This window comes from Notolabrus celidotus, chromosome 5 (assembly GCF_009762535.1).
Source record: "Notolabrus celidotus isolate fNotCel1 chromosome 5, fNotCel1.pri, whole genome shotgun sequence".
In the NCBI taxonomy this organism is placed as follows: Eukaryota; Metazoa; Chordata; class Actinopteri; order Labriformes; family Labridae; genus Notolabrus; species Notolabrus celidotus.
Genome location: NC_048276.1, coordinates 11,786,000 through 11,806,231, shown reverse-complemented (window position 1 = coordinate 11,806,231; position 20,232 = coordinate 11,786,000). Strand labels below are relative to the sequence as shown.

At 38.3% G+C, this 20,232-nt stretch overlaps 2 protein-coding genes across 6 annotated transcripts; one reads left to right on the top strand and one right to left on the bottom strand.

Moving 5' to 3' along the window:
- Nucleotides 1-1,187: 1,187 nt before the first annotated feature.
- LOC117813105 (lipase member H-like) lies at nucleotides 1,188-11,937 on the bottom strand. Of its 4 annotated transcripts, none has more exons than XM_034684190.1 (11): nucleotides 11,778-11,937; nucleotides 11,233-11,332; nucleotides 7,214-7,584; nucleotides 7,018-7,126; nucleotides 5,087-5,188; nucleotides 4,909-4,998; nucleotides 4,655-4,816; nucleotides 4,283-4,372; nucleotides 1,861-1,969; nucleotides 1,572-1,745; nucleotides 1,188-1,449 (listed from the first exon to the last, which is right to left on the bottom strand). In XM_034684190.1, the coding sequence occupies exons 2-11, from the start codon at nucleotides 11,288-11,290 to the stop codon at nucleotides 1,362-1,364; spliced, it is 1,353 nt and encodes a 450-aa protein (XP_034540081.1). In that variant the 5' UTR covers nucleotides 11,291-11,332; nucleotides 11,778-11,937; the 3' UTR covers nucleotides 1,188-1,361. The 4 variants fall into 4 exon arrangements, with proteins under 4 accessions (XP_034540081.1, XP_034540082.1, XP_034540083.1 ...); XM_034684191.1 differs by having other exon boundaries at nucleotides 11,233-11,316; XM_034684192.1 differs by lacking the exon at nucleotides 11,778-11,937 and adding an exon at nucleotides 11,485-11,582.
- pcyt1bb (phosphate cytidylyltransferase 1, choline, beta b) lies at nucleotides 11,773-19,991 on the top strand. 2 transcript variants are annotated; one of them, XM_034684194.1, is made up of 10 exons: nucleotides 11,773-11,973; nucleotides 12,900-12,968; nucleotides 14,074-14,259; nucleotides 15,267-15,366; nucleotides 15,755-15,871; nucleotides 16,684-16,835; nucleotides 16,924-17,002; nucleotides 17,091-17,233; nucleotides 17,353-17,541; nucleotides 19,485-19,991. In XM_034684194.1, the coding sequence occupies exons 2-10, from the start codon at nucleotides 12,933-12,935 to the stop codon at nucleotides 19,734-19,736; spliced, it is 1,254 nt and encodes a 417-aa protein (XP_034540085.1). In that variant the 5' UTR covers nucleotides 11,773-11,973; nucleotides 12,900-12,932; the 3' UTR covers nucleotides 19,737-19,991. The 2 variants fall into 2 exon arrangements, with proteins under 2 accessions (XP_034540085.1, XP_034540087.1); XM_034684196.1 differs by lacking the exons at nucleotides 11,773-11,973; nucleotides 12,900-12,968 and adding an exon at nucleotides 12,410-12,414.
- The last annotated feature ends 241 nt before the right edge of the window (nucleotides 19,992-20,232 follow it).

Here is a 20,232-nt window from a genome sequence, read left to right as displayed (position 1 = left end):
CCATACTCAGCAAACCAATTTTACATGGTTTACCTGCAGACTCTGTGATCCTGTTAAAATCAGGTTAAATGAGTATTTTCTTACTTTTAGACTAGGCGATTAATCAGAGTTTATTTTTCCTTTTAAACAACAAGTTTATGTTGCTTTGGAACATCCCTATTTAAAATTTTCTGCTTCTTAAATTATATTTTTCTATGTCTAAAAACCTATATTTATGCCTTTTTGGTTGTTTTGTCTTGTTTCTTTGAACTGATGTAACACAAATGAGTATCAGTGAACTACTGTCTATAGTAAGGCATGGCTCTGATATCCTTCAGTTAGTTTTATTTATTTCATATGATTTCATCTGTAGCATCTTCTGGTGGTGGGGAAATGTTTTCTACTGTCTTGGTCCCAATGAAGAGAAGTAATATTTGTGCTTGTAATATTTATGCTGAATGTTGGCCTGGATGTTGTTGCATAAATGATGTTTCAGTTTCCAATGTTACTGAAACTTTTTCTTGATTCAAAAAGGTAGAAGTTATTTGACAGTGAAACAGGCAGAGGATATAAAACAAGGGTCAGTAGTTAATCTGCAATCGTGTGAGCTGAGCTGTAATGTGGTTATAATAATTAAAATATTTAGAGGCACAAACAAAAGACTTCTATTATATTTGAAATGCATTTAATTTGTATTAGTTTGACGATTGATTGTACAAAAACATGTAGATGCATTGTGAATTTTTAAAGATGTTTTTATTTACAGTGAAAAATGAATACATATTTACAAATAAATATATTTTTAAAAAGCCTTGTATGATTGAGAAAGAATCCTCTTGAACTTTCAAACATCATGTTGTTTTAATAGAAAATCTGATCAAACAAAAAATTGCTAATACTTGTAGCTTGTTCAGTCTTAATGATACATTTGTGATTATAAAAATATATGTTTAATGTTTAATCTGAAATATGTTTAACTGATAATCCACTGTTGTCTTGTTTATCTATGTCTTGGTAAAATGATGAAAAGTGTTTATGCTTTTCCCGTAAAACCAGCTTTGATTCGTTGTAGCAGTCAAAGTCCATCACTCATATACCTTGTAGAATATGTCTAATTTGAGAATATTTCCTTTTCATAAACATGAACAAAAAACGTCTTGTTTCGCCTAGAACTGAAATGCAACAAAAGTCCTTTTTGAGGGCAACACTTGTTTTAAAAAACGAATATTTTAATATAAACATATATTCTCTCAAAAACACATGTACATCTAACCATCTGTACATCTGATATGTTACAGTATGTTTTGTTTTCCTGTGAGAGTCTTCTGAGCTTCTGTCCGTGAGAGGAGTAATTTTTTTCCTACTTGGTGTCTGATTCAGTATCAGAAGTTGGACAGTTCTTCACAGACAATGGGTCTGAACGTGACCTCTTTATTCTCCTTTAGAAGGATGTCGTATCGACAGAGTGGCCTGTGAGGGACAGAGACAGTATTACTGTAAATGGGTGGTGAAATACAGAAAGTAAAAACAGCTAAATGAATGTATTAATAATAATCTATTCAATTTCAAACAGATCAGTTTGTGTGTCGTACCTCTCAACCCGTTCCAGATGTGTGAGGCGGAGTCGGAGCACTCTGAGCTTATATTTGGGCTTGAACACATTTCCAGTGGAGAACGTGACGGTCACTTTTTTCACCGACCCAATGTCTTTCTCAAAATGAGCAAACAGCTTGGTCTCTGTGAACTTCTGAAACTTTGCTGCAGAACTGTAACCAAAAGTAACAACACATAATTACTTTGAGACAACGAAATTGAGGAATACAAATAAGTTGTGATGAAATATTGTCTTCAGAAGCACTGATACATAAAGTGGACTCATACTGGTCAATGGTGGCCTCTGCTTCTTCATTGATGCCATGAAGTTTGATCGTGATGTATCCATAGCGCTCTTCTTCGTTCCATATCAACACATCCACCCTGTAGTTAGTCACTGTAAGAACAAAGTACAATGTTCATTTAAGAATAACAAATCTACCATTCAACCTCAGAAATAAAACTCTGTTGAATAAAGTTGGATTTGATTTTACAGTTGATCTGTTTAATACTTTTCATACACATTTATTTTAAGGTGGCGATCCTTTTCTTAGTACAGTTCAACCGTGAGAAGCAAAGTGGCCAAGTGGGATGTGAGATGGACGCTGTGGAAATCCCAGTGTTAATTTCACAAGGACGATAGCGGGCAAAATCTAAGTTTGAAGCTTCATATAAGTGCTGTTTGTAATTGGATGTATTGACAGTATAAACCTTGAGAAAAACATGCTGTTGAACAGAAACGCATAAGAAGCCTCATTACCCACACATTTTTGCCGGTTGCATGATACAAACATCACCCACCCACTCACATTCACTCGCAGTGAATTGCCACTGCTGCAGTCACACACACTCCAACATCTTGAAGACATTTTCTGGCAGGCAAAATATGGGTGGAAGATCTGCTGTTTGTGTTCACACATGCAGCTCACCTTGAAAATTTCAGGAGTGAAGTTCATGTGTTAATACAGCTAAAGATACGGGTGCATATATGAGAGATTTTCTGCAGCTTGTTTTGTGCTTTGATGCAGCGGAATATTTCAAACAGCAACAGACTGATACTCAGAGAACAGACAACACCTTGTAACACCAATAAAACTCTAAACACGTCACCTCGATGACAATTAACTCCATAAAGGAGAGGCGTCCTCTTCTGAAACTTTGCCAGCTTCTTATATGAACAAATGAGCAGCTGAATGACGTAGTTTTGCTCCCTTCATAAAGATATTCATTCTTAAGATTCCATTTCAATGTGAGCCACAGGAGACCAAGTCCTTATCATGTGCATACATGTGCTCAAAAGATCTCATGATGGTAATAAAAGAATCAGCAGTCTGATCAAATAAAAATCTGATCAGACAAATCAAGAAGTTATCTACCAAACAAAATCTCTACATTTCTTTCTGTGTAACTTCTCCACACCGACATTCATGGATGATCTGATCTAATGTCCTACCATGTGTAGCAACTCCACATTCCTTTTATGAAAGTGTCGTGTTGTTTTTATTTGACTATAATACACCTAATTCATAGATTTATAGAACTTTAGTGTATTTTTAAATACACCCTGACATTGTCTCATAAACCTACAATGTTAACTTCTTTTAAAGATCAGTTTTATAAATGTACCAAATATTTTACAAAACAGAGACACTTTTAAATGTGTACCCTAAACATTACTTCTACTCCGTAATAAAGAGTATTGTATATGTGATTGTTACCCTACAGTAAATGTTATTAATGTTGGGTATATAGGTAGCAGCTTTATGTTGTGCAACCACTTGCACTGTATATTTCTATCATGTTCCTTGTGGTGGGAAAAGGGAATGAGAATTATATTTGCCATGTAAACGATTGTGATAGGGTTATGTTATAAACCCTCCTGTTATGTTGCGGGTCAAATTGACCCTTTTAAAAGTCTATTTTAGGCAAAATATGCCTTTCAATTCAGCTAAATGCAGCATAAAATTCTGGGCAGCATGTGACAAAAGAGGAGTCATGTTAATTTATCAACATCACTTTGAAAATTGAAATGTAAAATAAAATAAACAAAAATCCATGTCATGTAAAACTATTGTATTTATATTTAGGGATTTCCAATGTACATTAAAAAAAGTTTTTAACATTAATTTTAATGAAAAACGAGTGAGTTATCCTCATTGAACCATGATCTGTGAGAATTAAAGAACACCATTGCACTAAATCTTTATTTAAATGGTTAGTAATGGAGTTAAAAATTAGATTAAAAAAAATCTGATTGGGATTTTTTGGGGTTTTGACACTTTTAAATAATCTAATATGCCACGGGCCAAATTGACCCAGGAACATTATTGCTGTTCCAGAGAAATGAACATAACAGGAGGGTTAATCGCAATACACTGATCCCGTGCTTTCCCTGTGGATTATTATTATTCATTTATTACTTTTTATTTTTTACTATTTCTGTCGATGGCATTATTACTTTTTTGTGACAATATATTCTGTTTCTGTATTATTATTTATATTTTCTAAGTTAATTTTGATTGAAGTGTGTGTTATCTGTTTTGAAAACAATAAAAATGTGAATTATATATATATTAAAAATATTATTGGATAGCTTTTCTATACAAAATGTCCTGAGATGACTTGTTTTTATAACTGTGTAAATGAAATTAAATGACCTGTTTTTAATTGAGATCAGTATGTCGTTAAGGTCATGTCTGTTATTACTCACTACAGAATGGATGCACTGCATTTGTGTTGAAGAAGGTCTTTGTATGGCGCAGCCTTAGCAGGATGTCTTTCCACCTTATCACATCATGACCTGGGTAAGAATGAAACAGAAAGTCAAGTCTAAAACAACAACAACAACAACAACAACAACAACAACAACAACAACAACAAAATCCTGCTTAAGGAATTCTGAGGTCATGGACTAATTATGTCACTGATACCACATCATAACCACCACCAACATTATTGTTCAACATTTAGTTAATGCTCTTCATTAATACCCTTCTATATGGATTTCATATACTATCTATAAAACTTGAGACAGAATTTTAAAGAATGTTTGTAATTACTAAGACATAATTTAATAACGAACCAAAGACAGGACATCCAGCTTCACCAAATTTCTCACAGCTCAGACAGTTTCCATCCATAAAGTCCTTATATGAGGAGCAGGGGAAAGCCTTGCTGGCACATGTCACAGAGTCCAGATAGAGCAACACTGACCTCTGGTGGTCACATTTAAAATAGGACCCACCTATTTAGAGGGAAATAACGTAGTCATAAAACCACGAATGTTCAACAGCAAACGTCTATTCTTAAGATATTTCCATCATTTACAATCTTTACCAGAGAAGATGGTCTTTGGGCAGCCGGGTTGATCTGTTCCTCCATTTGCATAAAAATCAATGTGACCCAGAGGCTCCCTGAAGCCCAGAGCTGTTAGCACAAGACATCAACATAAATACAAATATAAACATTGTCAATGACTACATGAATAATACTGCAGAGTTTCATGTTAACTGACCGTCTATGTCTGTGTGGAGGACGTCAACAAACTGGGCATCTGATGAGTCCAGGCGATCTTTCGGGGTAGTGCCGGTGAACTGAGGTCCAGCAGGATCCAGAGCTGCAGACAACATATCAGAAACTATCACTGCTGCTCTGCCCTGTATCATGCAGGCTGTCAAACATGCTTGCTCTTTTTTTAAAATGATGCTCTGACACTGTTCTTAAGTGGTATATACAGTATCTCACAAAAGTGAGTACACCTTCTCTCCCTCGTATTTCTGCAAATATTTAATCATATCTTTTCATGGGACAACACTGCAGAAATGACATTTTGATACAATGTAAAGAAGTCAGTGTACAGCTTGTATAACAGTGTAAATTTACTGTCCCCTCAAAATAACTCAACACACAGCCATTAATGTCTAAACCACCGGCAACAAAAGTGAGTACACCCCTAAGTGAAAATGTGACCACCATTATTTTCCAGCACTGCCTTCACCCTCTTGGGCATGGAGTTCACCAGAGCTTCACAGGTTGCCACTGGAATCCTGTTCCACTTCTCCATGACGACATCACGGAGCTGGTGGATGTTAGAGACCTTGCGCTCCTCCACCTTCCGTTTGAGGATGCCCCACAGATACTCAATAGGGTTTAGGTCTGGAGACATGCTTGGCCACTCCATCACCTTCACCCTTAGCTTCTTTGGCAAGGCAGTGGGCATCTTAGAGGTGTGTTTGGGGTCGATATCATGTTTGAATACTGCCCTGTGGCCCAGTTTCTGAAGGGAGGGGATCATGCTCTGCTTCAGTATGTCACAGTACATGTTGGCATTCATGGTTCCCTCAATGAACTGTAGCTCCCCAGTGCCGGCAGCAATCATGCAGACCCAGACCATGACACTCCCACCCCCATGCTTGACTGTAGGCAAGACACACTTGTCTTTGTACTCCTCACCTGGTTGCCCCAACACACGCTGAACACCATCTGAACCAAACAAGTTTATCTTGGTCTCATCAGATCACAAGACATGGTTCCAGTAATCCATGTCCTCAGTCTGCTTGTCTTTAGCAAATTGTTTGCAGACTTTCTTGTGCTTCATCTTTAGAAGAAAAGTGAGGGGTGGACTCACTTTTGTGAGATACTGTAGATGCTAACAGATCAGGTCTTCTGTGGTATGAGGCTGATCTAGGCTGTCTTTCTTTACTTTGAGTTAATAAACTATGTACTCTTTTTCCAACAGAGGTGTGCTTAGTTTCAAGTGGGATTGCTATAACTGTATGAGTTTTTCATGGGGACTCCTGCTCATAGGTCCAAACCTGCAACACTCAAGGAAAATCATGTGTAAACTCTAAATCTGACGAAACCTAGTCTCAAATCACCTTCCAACTCTCTGCAATAGCTTACCTAGTATGTTAGAAATTAAAAAGTTTATACAAGAGTCATATAGTTCATAAAATCTCCTTGATAAGCATCTTGGCTGAAACTGTTAAGTTTATTACCTGACACAGAAGATAAGTGCCGCTGCCTCAAGTTGTGCAACTCAGTGATTGATTTTTTATTGATATGAAACTCAGTGAATGAACATGTATTTCTCCACAGATGCCCATTATGTAGGTTTGCTTCTTTCTTAAAGGCAAAGTAGGACTAAAATGTGGTGCCGATTTATCATTGTGGCCTAAGGAAACAGTTATTTTGAGATAAGTGTGTTTTGCTTTACATTTCATCCTTTTTTGGTATCATTATGTTTGGCAATGAACCCTGATCATTTTTCACATCCAGAATACACAGAACAAATATGTCTCCTTACTGTAAGAGGCTTTTTGAAGGTCTAGACTATGAGATGGTTTTCAGAGTTCTGAAATCTAGACAGTATTTTTTTCCAAATCTTTTAAAATCTGGATAAATTCTAGCACAGATTTAAGATGATTACAATGTTCTGAATCTTACCTGTAATTCTTCCAATTGACCCCACCAGGTTGGCACCGACAAATCCTGATATGTGAGCCCCGAGGCTCACCCCAATCATGTGGATGGAGCTCAGCGAGGCACCTTGTGTCTGAAAAAGTTAGACAAAGTCCTGTCAGACACAAGACAGTGTAATTCATGAGAGAAGCACACAGAGGGGTTCAGAAACATGTCCTACCTCCATCAGTTTTATAAAAACAGTGAGGTTGTCTGCTGCCAAGTGTGTGTTAGCCACGGCCTTGAAATAATTCAGATTAGCTGCTCCATAGTTCCAGTCCACCACTATCAGGTTCAAGTCTTCCCTTTCCAGCACCATCTCTCTTATGTTCTCAACCCACATTGGAGGAGACCCCGTCGGTCGATACCCGTGAATGATGAAGGTGGTGGGTCTGGACAGGTTAAAGTGGGGATGGGCGGTAAGGTTGGTGTGGGACAGGAGTTTACCACAGCTGCCATTTTCCCTGGTGTACAGCAACAACCTGATATCGAGGTTGGTTCCAAGGAAGGCGTGACTGACATCTAGATCTGTGAATGTATCACAATCTTGAGCTGGGAATGAAGAAAAAAAGGAGGAGAAGTCAGATATTTGTCAGGAGAGGATGAAAAAACATGTGAAAACTTTAATCTTTACACTCATTTCTTTAGGATGATCTTTGTGGACATTGGGTCAGGAATGAACACTGTCACCCCCCACAAGCTGATCAGCAAACTGAGACACCTTGTCTTAGTTCATCACTCCTGTCATGGTTGCTGGACTTTCTCTCAGACAACAGCAGAGTAAACACACCCCCACCCCCACCCCCACAGGGCTGTGTGCTGAGCTCCTCGTCAAACTTCACACCAGCAGCAACTTCATCCTCATTCACACCTCCAGAGCCATAATGACACCACAATTACTAGAGTTATCACAAATGAAAAAAAGTAGTGAGATCAAACATTTAACTGACACTTCAGCACATCCAAAACACCAGAGATAATCACCTCTTCTACAAAGAAGGAGAAGAAGTAATAATCATGGTAATCTGCGTGACCAATCCCATGACGTAGACCTCCAAGACCTCTCTACTGGTCAAAGAAGCCCAACAGAGACTCTTCTTCCTTAAAAAAAGCTAAAACAGAGATGGCTTCTCATCTTCTGCAGGACCACCATCAAGAGCATCTAGACCAATTGTGTCACTTAGTGGTGCCCCAGCTGCACGACTCTTCACACACTATGCTAAACAGCTGACAGTTCTCCCAATTCTTGACAACGGTGACTTAGCCTACAGGTCTGCTTCCATCACTCTCCTTCACAAACTGGAGATCATTTACCACGCTGCTATCCGTTTTGTCACTGGAGCCCCATTCACCACTCACCACTGTCACCTGTACTCTCAGCTGAACTGGCCTTCACTCCACTCTCGCAGACAAACACACTGGTTTCTATTCATTTACAAATCCCTCGCTGGTGAAATCCTGTTATATCTACAGTCACTAATCAAACTTCACAGCACAAACTGTAGCCTGCGCTCAAGTAACTTTATCAACCTCATCACACCCAAAGCCCGGACCTCCTTTGGCTGCACCTCCTCTCCAGTGGAATCACCTGCAACAATCCCTAAAGCTGACCTCTCTCATTCCACTCGCCACTTTCAAAAACATATTACACCCCATAACCCAACATCACGGCACTTGCTTTTAAGTTGCTTTTAAGTTGTTCACTCCTGTCATATTTTTGTATTGTATTGTTCTGTCCCTAGGTCTCTCTGTATGTTCTCTCTGTTTTTTGTTTTGTTTTTATTTATTGTCATGTCACCTGCCTTCTCGCCCAGGTCGTTATTGTAAATGAGAATTGGCTCTCAATTGACCTACCTGGTTAAATAAAGGTTAAATAAATAAAAGAAATGACACCCCTACATCTGTTTAAACCTCTGGGGTCTTCAGAATGGTACAGGACCATACAATCAGATGCTAACAGACTCAGGATCAGCCTTTCCTTAGAGCTGTGAACCCACACCCAAGAACCAACTGTAGAAACTGTGAACGCACACACTAATAGAGACTGTGTCACACTTCACACCCCCACAGTTACCACGGATTACAAATGTACATGGTGTCAACTTAACAGTGCATATTTTAGACTCTGCTGAGCTTGTACATGCACATCTGTTGCTGTGAGAGATGAGCTTGCTGCTCTAGAGCAGCTTGCTTTTTATATAACTTAACTGCAGTTGTCACTTTGAATGTTTTTATAGCTTCGTTTTTATCATATTTATTGCACTGTTTACATAAAGGTGTATTTATTTTGACTACAAGAGGAGAAACTACAAGGAGATAAGCTATCTGAATCTCAGTGTATCTTCATAAAGTGAAACTTGAGTTCATTCTGATCGGGTGACTTTCTGCCATCATTGATGTCATCGTTATAATACACTGCGTGAGTAAGCGTGGGAGTATTTCAACACTACACAGCTTCACTCCATCAGAAACACTCCATGAACGAGTTCCACTGGGATGATTTATGAGTGAAACTCACATGCAAGTTCTATAGAAGTCTATCCAAACAAAACATAAGATAGAGGCAATTCATATCAATGAATCACTCACAGATGTCATCACAGGGCCTTAGAAAAGCAGCTGGAGATGTTGTGAAAATGCAAACTAGTACTGACTCAGAGTGTTAGGTGTGAGAGAGATTTGAGTGGTGTTGCTCCTGGTAGCATAAATAAATCTGAGTATTCAGCGGGAAAAAGAAATTAGATTTCTGTGATTCACTGACAAAAACACAGAATATTTAAGCAAAACAATAATAAAATACATTTAACACTGGTTAAAATGCCCCTCCAAAAAACAAGAAAAAACACTTATTTCAAGGTATTTTACATTGAAATAAGCAAAGAAATCTGCCAATAGAACAAGTGAAAATTTTCTTGGTAAGATTTCTTAAAATAAGACGTAATATTTAGAAAAATGGGATTTTAAAATTAGCAGGGAAAACTTATTTTAAGTAATATTTTACCAGTATTTTAAAGCTTAGTGTCTCAGAATAAGACAGGAATACTAACAATTAGTGTTGTATTCACTCAAAGAAAGATTTTTGCACTAATACATTTCATGTCAACTTCTTCATTTGAGGTATATTCACCTTGATTTGAGTTGTATTATAGTGGCACTTCTCTTGTACTTGAAATAAGATTACAAAGTTTAATTTGAGCACTTTTAGATATAAGAAAACAGTGCCTGAAAACTGTAACCCCACCCTTAAAAAACAACTTATCTTTCTTTCTTTCTTTCTTTCTTTCTTTCTTTCTTTCTTTCTTTCTTTCTTTCTTTCTTTTATCAATGGAGCTGTTTTCTGATAGATTCCAATAAAATGCATTTACTTAAATCAAGTAAAGGGTTTGTCTTAAATCAAGATTTTCTGTCTTCTACAAATAAGATCTCAGCTTGAAAAATGTATGAAATGTAAAACAAACCTTGCTTCTTCTAAATTACAACTCAAAACAAGATCATTTCAAGATTGCTTGACTTAACAAGATATTTAAGATGTCTTAAAACAAGTCCCTCTATCTTGCTCAAATGTTACTTTTTAAGTAAATGTATCTTTAATCTAGTGGGATAAGACATTTTGACTAAAAATTAGACAATTTCACTTGGTAAGATTTTGAGTTTTTGCAGTGAAATTGAATTACTGTTTCTTCTAAAGATTTAACCTGAATTTTTTTTGTCAGTCTATAAAGTAACCGTCATTAAGAACAAACTGTATCACTCACTAATTCTATCTCATATTAAAAGATAAACGCAGCACTTGTTTGAATTACTGCTCTGGGAGATGTGAAACTTTACCTTTCAGTAGTGTGATAAAATACTCCCAAAAGCTGTTACACAATAGATGCAATTTTAAATTACATAACAGTAGCATGACAGAATGTAAATATCAGCTGAGAGCCATGTATCTGTCTGTGAGGTGTCATGGGCTTCAGCAAACCGCCCTGAACACAACTCACTTGACGTGTCAGTTTTCCCACGAAATCGCAGTTCCTCAATTTTAGCTTGACTCATCTTTTTTTCCTGGATTACGTCTGCTACACTTACTGAGAAAGTGCATATAAATGAACATGTGTATGTGTGTGTGTGTGTGTGTGTGTGTGTGTGTGTGTGTGTGTGTGTGTGTGTGTGTGTGTGTGTGTGTGTGTGAGTGTTATGTTTTGAACTCACCTTTGCATATGTGAACAGTTATCAGCAGGAGGAGAGCCAGGTAATGCCACGGGAACATGCTTCACACCAGTGAAATCAAATCAGCTGTAGTCAGAGTTATCTGTGTCAGAATATTACACACCACAACATCAATCTGGATCAGTTTTCTTCAAATCATTTGTACAGAGCAACACAGAGAGAACACTTGACTACCTGAAACCTGTCTTGTGTTTCTGGCTCAGAGAAAAACAAAAGAAGCAGCCTCTCACTTACCTCCCAGTGTCATGAAACCTCTTGTGAATGTGTGGGAAAACCCAATTTACATTTTAGTGCCATTTAGGAAATGAGCAGGCTGAAAATCTGTCTCTTGCTCCACCCACATTAAGTAATCCCAACCAATGACATGGGGATTATAAATGAAACTGAAATCTGCAGAAATCTGGTGGACTAAACTCTCCTGCTACATGTTCACTGAGTGAAACATGTTCAGTGTGTTTCTTAGGTTTAGTTTAGGAAAGCTGTCAACAAAAAAGAATAACACGTCCTCAGTGTAACCAGAGTCTTACCGTTTCTGGAGGATGTTACTTCCTGGTCCAGTGTGTCAAAGGTCCACTTTATTGCAGGTTGTCTTGTGTTTGTGTCTCCACATATTTGGTCAGTGTTCACTTCAGGAAGTCACTGGAGGAATGGCAAAGCTACTCCCGCCCTGCATGCTCTCAGCAGGATGGCCACACCCCTTGCCCCAAGTCATTGTGTCGACAGGTGAAGCATTCCTGGGAAGCTGCTCCTCTTCTTGTCTTCACAGACCGGTTATGCGACAGTTGTTTTCCCTTTCCACCTAACTTCACACAAATCTGTAGAAACAACCTGGACTGAGACTTTTCTCTAACATGTGCCAGAAAAAATAGAGTGAAAGTGAAACAATGAAAAGAGATCATATGATGAGATCATAAACTAAACCTCAGATAAATCCAAGACAAATCTTTAAAGTGAAAGAATATTAGAATGTGTGGAATTATGTTTGTTTAAATCAAATGTTTTACAATATTTTTTTTTTGATGAGGAAAAAATGATCAAAAACAAGTGAGAGTTTATAGCCAGACTGATGGTCCTGAACAGGAGCATGTCTGCAGGGGCCGTCAGGAGGGAATAGGCCCTCATTGAATTCTGATTAGCCACCCCAGGTCCTATCCAGCTGTCACTGTCTCTTCATCTCCCTCTATCTCCTTTCCAATCCCAACACAGTTGAGGCAGATGTCTGTCTAACATGAGTCTAGTTCTGCAGGAGGTGCCTGTTAAAGGAAGTTTGTCCTTGCAACTGTAACTTGCTAAATGCTGCAAAGTGCTCTGCTCATGGTGGATTAAGATGAGATAAGACTGAGTCTTGCTTGTAAGATGGGACTGCATCTTTTCCTTTCTTGATGTTGGGTCTTTGTTAATAATATAGCAGACCTGCTCTTTTCCTAAAGCATCTTGAGATAACATTTGCTGTGATTTGGCGCTATATAAATAAAGATTGATTGAATGACTGATTGATTGAAACCACCTTTTCATCTTAATACCCTTTTCCTAAAGTCTCAGATATGTTTATATTTGCAATGCTAAAATGTGTTTTTATTTTGCTAGCATGCTAACATTTGTGAGGTACTAAAGCAAAGCACAACTTAAGCTTGTTATGTCATTTGCAGGTATTTGCTCAAATGATGTCATGGTGGTGCTAGATGATACTTTTTACTTTATCAAGAGGGGGGAGAAATGTAAGTGGCAAATTCCTTAACTGTCCATCCATTAGTTGACATTTTGTACAAAACAACATGTTAGTTGGTGCTGGAGGAAAAGTCAGAAGATCCCTAAAGTCATTAAGTAACATGAAGTTTTGTTGTGTTTTGTAGTCTGAGGTAACACAGGTAGCAGACTTAACAAAGTATATCCAGCCATCAGTAGGGCTGAAAATTACATCATTTGAATTTCTACAAGATTACATAAAATATACGCATTTTTGCACCTATCGTCAACGTCAAGAAACCTTTTATCTCCAAAACCACTACTTTCAAGAAAGTAAAAAAAAAATGTTTTCACTTAACTTAACACTGCATAAGATTCAAACACAAGCTTTTCATTTGATGATTTCATCTGTTATATTTCAGAAAGCCTCTTAACAGACATTAAGTTGGACCAATAACAATGATTAAATTTAAGAATATTAAAATGATTAAATAAAGAGATTCAAGGTTTCTGCCCGACACTGCGATATGTGAGATAATGTTAATATGTTTGCTTGATTTACACAGTTTGTGTCTGTAGTAATACGTTTTCTCCTGCCAAGCTGCTATAATGTTGACACACTCTACACATTCTCTGTGGTGTAGTAGCAGTTGGCGCCAGTAGATCAGTGTACTATAACCAGTACGTGGGATATCATTGATTTCATTGTGTACCTGAACTGTAGTACTAACAGATATTACATAATATCCAGGTTACCTCTGTGGGTGACATGTTTGAGAAATGTTGGAACACGCTGTGCTCCTGTGTTTGCTTTCAAAATGTAAAGACCCCAGGTACATACTCACTGTATGAGTTGATCAGCCACTCTCTTTCTGAGAATGTATGTCAGAAGTCAGTAGTGTTGCATAAAAGTTTCAGAACATCAGCATTTCTCACATTCACCTCTGCCTGAGATGGTACATGAACTACATGAAGTTTATTTCAGCTTAAAACTGCCTTCAAACCCTTTTTCTAAAAGCTGACCTGAAAGAAAAAGTCCACACAAGCTCAGTATTGATGAGAACTCCCAATCTGCACTTGTGAATTAACCCCAGCAGAGCAGTTTGAACTTTGCTCACTACATTCTTCCGTCACCAGGGTCAGGCAGGAGGATGGGATGTATACTTACAAACCCACAGAGTGAAAGAGATCCCAGACAGGTGCGGCAGTATTGTCAGCAGAGAGGAGAGCAGAACGTCCAGGATGACAAGGAAGAGACGAGGCCGGGGCACCAACGCTCAGCAGCAACAGGCCCCGCAGGGACAGAGAGGAGGCCAACGCAGGGTAAGTCCTACTGTGTCAGTGTTCAACTAACATAGCCATTAAGTTCACTTTTAAAACTGTGAATGAAAATGTTTTATGAACTTAGAGTCCAGTGAAAGAGACTCTGGTTGTCCTGGATGTTTGTTTTGGAAATGAATCTAGTAAAGAAACACTGCAGTTACAGTTTATCAGTGAGACTCACAAGTTGCTTTATAACTTCTGCTCTAGTTTTTTTTTTTACTCATCTCAGGGGGTGGGGAGTTACACAATGCAGCCAAAAGTCATCTCTTTATACAGACTTACATGATTATTCTCAGAATATATTAGCCACTGTTTTGTGGGAAATGGCTGTACAAACTCATAGGAAGTTTAAGAGCGAGCTTGGGAGCAGACTATAAATAGTGATAATGTATGAAGTCCTGGTCTTTTCAAATGAATTCAGGTGACGAGACTACAGAGACTTTTAGTTTAAAACACCAGACGTCTGTGCAGATCCAGAGTTCAAAGTATGTCTTACATCACAGCAGATAAAGCCGTGTATATGCATCTACACACAACACAAAGTCCATTGCATATTCAGACTTTAGAGTGCAGACATTATTTACATCTGAGCAGAAGATATTATCAAAGCTTATCAGCTTCTGATAATAGTTTTTTACCACATCGTATCGTATCATGGGAGGAGTCTAAAATTGCTAACCCATCCTGCACTGCTTTGGTTGTGAATGTTTTTAAAGGGAGAGTGGCTCTCAGTAACCCCTTTACTTTCAGTTTTCTAAATACATGCAGGTTAAGTAAACTGGAAACTGGAAACTGGAAACTTTGAAATTGCCCCGAGGGATAGCCTGTCTGTAAATAAAAGTATGTACTGTATGTCTGTTTAAAGCCACAGCTTCTTAGTTTGTCTGTGTCCTGTCACCAAATGCATGCTGCGACCCTAAACAGGAGAAGTTGTACACAAGGTTGATAACAGACAGGCAAAAATATAACATTTGATCAATATTAACACGTATCTCTCCTCTGCTCAGGCTCTGAGGGAGCCAGCTGCTTACGCAAAGACTACAGGCTATGAATCAGATGTCCCACATGAAAAGTTGACCATTGCCCAAGCAAGGAAGGGAACACCAGGTGAAAATCATTTTTGTTGCCATTCATAATTATCATGAAATCAACAATGTCAACAGATACTTGAAGTGGTAGCGGAAATGAATAAGGGGAGACTATGGGAGAATTACTCCAGCCTGTTTGTGTTGACCTGATATCATCTGTAAGTAGAGATTAAGCAGTGATATAAAATTGCTGCACTTGCTGTTACTTGGCTGATTACAGGGTTGGTATCACTGTTATTTCTTTCACAGGAATGTGTCATGCCATTTGAACACAGCAACATTAAAAGCAACTTTCAGTTAACTTTCCAGAGTCTCATATCAGTTCATCTCTACAGAATAAAGGAAGTGAGGCTTTGTAATGTCATGTTGGTATTTAAAAACATGCCTTCTTGTTTCTTATCTTGCAGCAAATCGCCCAGTGCGAGTCTACGCAGATGGCATCTTTGATCTTTTTCATTCGGGCCATGCTCGAGCTCTGATGCAGGCCAAGAATGTGTTCCCCAACACACACCTGATAGTGGGAGGTAAAAAGTTGATGTCACTCCCTCTGTTTGCACCCTGGGAACAAAAAGAGAAATGTTTGAAAACAATTGGCCTGAAGTAACTTAACATAAATACCCAAGTGGGGAGGGGGGGGCTTAATGGCCTAAAATAAAATGTGTTTTCTACTATGCTTTTCTCTTGTTTTGTTATAACTGCAATAAGATAACTAAAATTGTCTGAATAAATAAACAAACATTCAGAATTCCTTTCAGGATTTATTTCCAACTCTGTGAGATGCACGTCTCATGCCTAAAGTGGGGTCATATTTTCACAGCATCAGGTGTGGCTGAATCTGAGTGAAAGTAAACTGTAGGTTTTTAGAGTTTTATTTGACTTCATGAGGTTAAATTATACCAAATAACGCCCCCTTGTTGTTATTCAACAAGTCATTTGGATTCAAATAGTCTTGATTAAAGAGGTGGACAGTTTGAAGGTCAATATTGTGCAGTTACATTTGGAGGAATTGTAAAAAATTATAATATTAATATGTAGCTTAGATTTGAGTCAGTTAACCAGGATAGTTTTAAGCATGTATTTTTGTATAATGCAAATAAACCAGTATTATAACAGCAATGTTATATTTTGTAGGGTTGGCTGTGGTGATAGGGTCCCCTGAGCTATCTTTTCAGGGGGCCAAGAATTCCTGGTGACGCCCCTGCCATTATGACTTGTTGCAGATACTGATAGACATTCACAGCAGCAACCCTTGCTAGGATTCAAGGCTCATTTGGCTGAATATGTTTGATGATTCCTTGTTAACTTGACCTGCTCCTCTGTATCTATATTCCCTTAGTCTGCAGTGATGAACTCACCCACAAGTTCAAAGGCTACACAGTGATGGCGGAGGATGAACGTTATGACGCCCTGACGCACTGCCGTTACGTCGACGAGGTGGTGCGGGACGCTCCCTGGACACTTACTACAGAGTTCCTCAAGAAACATAAGGTCAAAGGTCACATGCTCTCCAGAGACAAAGCTTCTTTCTGAAACGTGGTGATACATCAGTCTGAACTCTTAAATGTTACACTCATAGATTGATTTTGTGGCCCACGATGACATCCCGTACACTTCTGCTGGATCACAGGACGTTTACAAACACATTAAGGAAGCAGGTGAATATGTTAATACTATGCTAGCATGCATCATGAGGAAGTGGAGGTCAATCATTTTGTTAATCATTGTTCTTTTTTTAAATATCAGGGATGTTTGTGGCCACTCAGAGGACAGAAGGCATCTCCACATCTGATCTTATCACTCGTATCGTCCGAGACTACGACATCTATGTTCGACGCAACCTGCAACGAGGCTACACAGCCCGAGAACTCAATGTTGGCTTCATTAATGTCAGTAACATTATCCACTGATTAATCAACAAACACATACACAGATTTGTCTGAATCTGACAACACACACAAAGTCACAAATGTTCCTGAGGTTACTTTTCCTTTTCTCTTATCTACAGGACAAAAAGTATCGTCTCCAGAACCAGGTGGAAAAGGTGAAAGAGACTGTTCGTACGGTGGAGGAAAAGTCCAAACACTTTGTCTACAGAGTGGAAGAGAAGAGCCATGACCTTATCCACAAATGGGAAGAAAAGTCTCGAGAATTCATTGGAAACTTCCTCGAGCTCTTTGGACCTGATGGAGCCTGGGCAAGTTTAAACTTACCTTCATACACCAACCACACCAGCTATAAACAAATTTAATATGATGTGATATGAATCATTTAATGGTGTTTTAATGGTCAATGAAAACGCCCTGAATTCTACCCTTTATACTAATTTGTATGTATTAAATCCAAATAACATGAAGAGTAAATTAACTAGCTCAAAAGGCAATGCTACGTGTATTTTGTTGGAAATGCAAAGTCAGGCTAGTTTTCTCTAGTTTCCAGTCTTTATGCTTGGCTAAGTCAACCAAGGATTCACTAACAAGTCCACACCTTTTCACGTTATAAATATATTTGTAACAGCACCCACCATAGTATGTGAACAAAACCACATCATTGAACATCAAAAACAAAACCACACGATAGTACAGTTTTAAGAGTTTTATTAAAGTAAGTTAAAGGGTCGAGGAAAAGAAGGATGAGTAGGGGTCAAGAAAAGGAAGGATGAGTAGGGGTCGAGGAAAGTAGGGATGGGTAGGAGTTGAGGACACGAGGGATGAGTAGGGGTCGAGGTAGAGAATGAGGTTTGAATGTTTTCGAAACTGCCAACTATACTAGTAGTACGTACTGATTTGGCCAAAATTCAGTATGTAGTATGCAGTATGTGAACAAGAGCAAAATCTGTAGAATGCAAAAACTCCCCGGATGTCTACTGATTCAGGAAAATTTCTCAGTATGCAGTGGACCAATCTCCCTCTTGTACTGTTCCCCACAATGCACAGTGCTGATATTCTGCTTCTTCTTTTTTTCTCCTTTTTTTTTAGAAGGGGGCCACTCAGTTTCTAGGTGCTGTGAAACTTATTGAATTCCATATAAACCACTTCTTAACTTTTTAAATTAGAAGTGGATGCTAAAGAAGAAGTTTCTTTATCAGCATGGCCGTTGTTTACTTCCGCTTTCTGAAACCAGAAATCCAGCAACGCCTGGCCCCGCATACTGCATAACAGATCCAACAGAACAGTCAAACTATACACTACCTTCAAACTGCACACTACATTTCTAGGTAGTATGTAGAAAGTGGTTTTGAAAACAGCCTGTGTTAGGCAGGCTTAAATACACAGGTGGGGATAATTACACAGGTGAAAGAGATAACGAGCTGCAGGTGATTAGATTGTTATTTGAGGGCGTGGTCCTGTTCCCTAACTTGCGTTATACGGACTTCATACAAACGGCTGAGCAAGTTTTCAAAAGAAATGACATGAAATGATCTGTGGGGCTTTTTGTGATCTCTGCAACAGAATAAAACAGCTAGTGTTTCTTCTTAGTGTCTTCAAAAAGGAAAATTGTGAAAGAGCAGCAGCAGTCTCATTGGAGCAATATCATCTTTAGACATTTGGCCTTTTTACCTGAAAGACTCAACTCCTGCTTTTCTTCACTTGAAATAATCCTGCTGTAGTATTGCACTTTTAAATCTTATTTACTTTGACTCAACAAATGCAGCAGAGAAAGGTCACAAAGTGGCTTTAGGCTTTAAAATTTAGGCTACTAAAGCAGGTCATGGTTCAGGCACTATTGTATGCAGCGACTTTAGAAAAGGAGAGAGACAGCTTGAAGCTCTCTCCATACTTCTTTTCTTACAGCCATAAATCAGTCAAATCTCCACACATCAAAGTTTATGATTAAAGGGAATAGTGGTATTCTTGATGATGATATGAATGATAGACTAACAGAGGTTTTTTTTTGTATCACTTTATACCTTGCCACATAATCACATCGTTAAGATGTCTGCTCCAGTATCAAACATGTAGTTTCTGTATTCATCAAGTGTTGAAAGGCAGTCAGAAGCTATTCAGTGGGCAAAGGCATTCTGACTAACGTAAATTGCTATTTACAAACATATTATAGACATATGATCATATAACAATTCCTTGGACCAACAAAACATTACAACACATTAACACTGTCTTATAATCTTTTCATGTTTAGCATGCAATCCAGGAGCGGAGTGGCCGTGTGCTCCAGGCCCTGTCCCCCTACTCTTCACCCCGGGGTTCCCCGAGCAGCAGTCCCACCAGAAGACGCTCAGTTTCTCCTGACTCCTCTCATATGTCAGCCTCAGTTTCTGCTACAAACTCCTCATCCCTCTCGTCTCTCTCCCCTCCATCCTCTCCAGCTTCCCCCTCCTCCCGTAAAAAGAAGAAGCGGGCATCTCGCAAAGCAGTCCCCACGAAAAACTGATCACACGGATCATCTGCATTCAGTTTTATGACAGGCTAGAATCCTGTAGATATTATGTGTAAGGAGGCTTACAGCCAATGATACAAATAAAATATGAGTATTTTATGACAGGTTGAGACAAGTGCAAGTGTAATATATATTATAATGTACATAATGTATCTACACTGAAAAGCGATGTCAGCAATTCAGTATAGAACATTTATTTAACAAAACAATGATATAGAGAAATGGGATTAAAATGTTGCTTGGATGAAATCTGTCTCATGTCATTTGATTCTCTTTGAAGAAACATATTGAAAAACACATTATAGTTTCCTATGAATGCTCATTAAAGGTGAATAATTGAGTTTTAATGGTTTATATACATCTATATATGGATACAAAATACTTATTTTGAATTCAAAATAAATGTCCATGTCATTAAATGGTGTGCATGAAGTCACTGTTTCTGTAAAGCTGCAAAGTTGCTAATAAAAATCAAACAATCTTAGAATAA

Coding starts and splice junctions, on each gene's coding strand:
- pcyt1bb (XM_034684194.1), top strand. CDS start 12,933: ATGATACTTTTTACTTTATCAAGAGGGGGGAGAAAT. Junction 12,969..14,073: donor TATCAAGAGGGGGGAGAAAT/GTAAGTGGCAAA, acceptor TTCCGTCACCAG/GGTCAGGCAGGAGGATGGGA. Junction 17,234..17,352: donor TCAATGTTGGCTTCATTAAT/GTCAGTAACATT, acceptor TCTTATCTACAG/GACAAAAAGTATCGTCTCCA.
- LOC117813105 (XM_034684190.1), bottom strand. CDS start 11,290: ATGTTCCCGTGGCATTACCTGGCTCTCCTCCTGCTGATAACTGTTCAC. Junction 4,999..5,086: donor CCTCCACACAGACATAGACG/GTCAGTTAACAT, acceptor TTGTGCTAACAG/CTCTGGGCTTCAGGGAGCCT. Junction 4,373..4,654: donor AGCTGGATGTCCTGTCTTTG/GTTCGTTATTAA, acceptor ATTCTTACCCAG/GTCATGATGTGATAAGGTGG.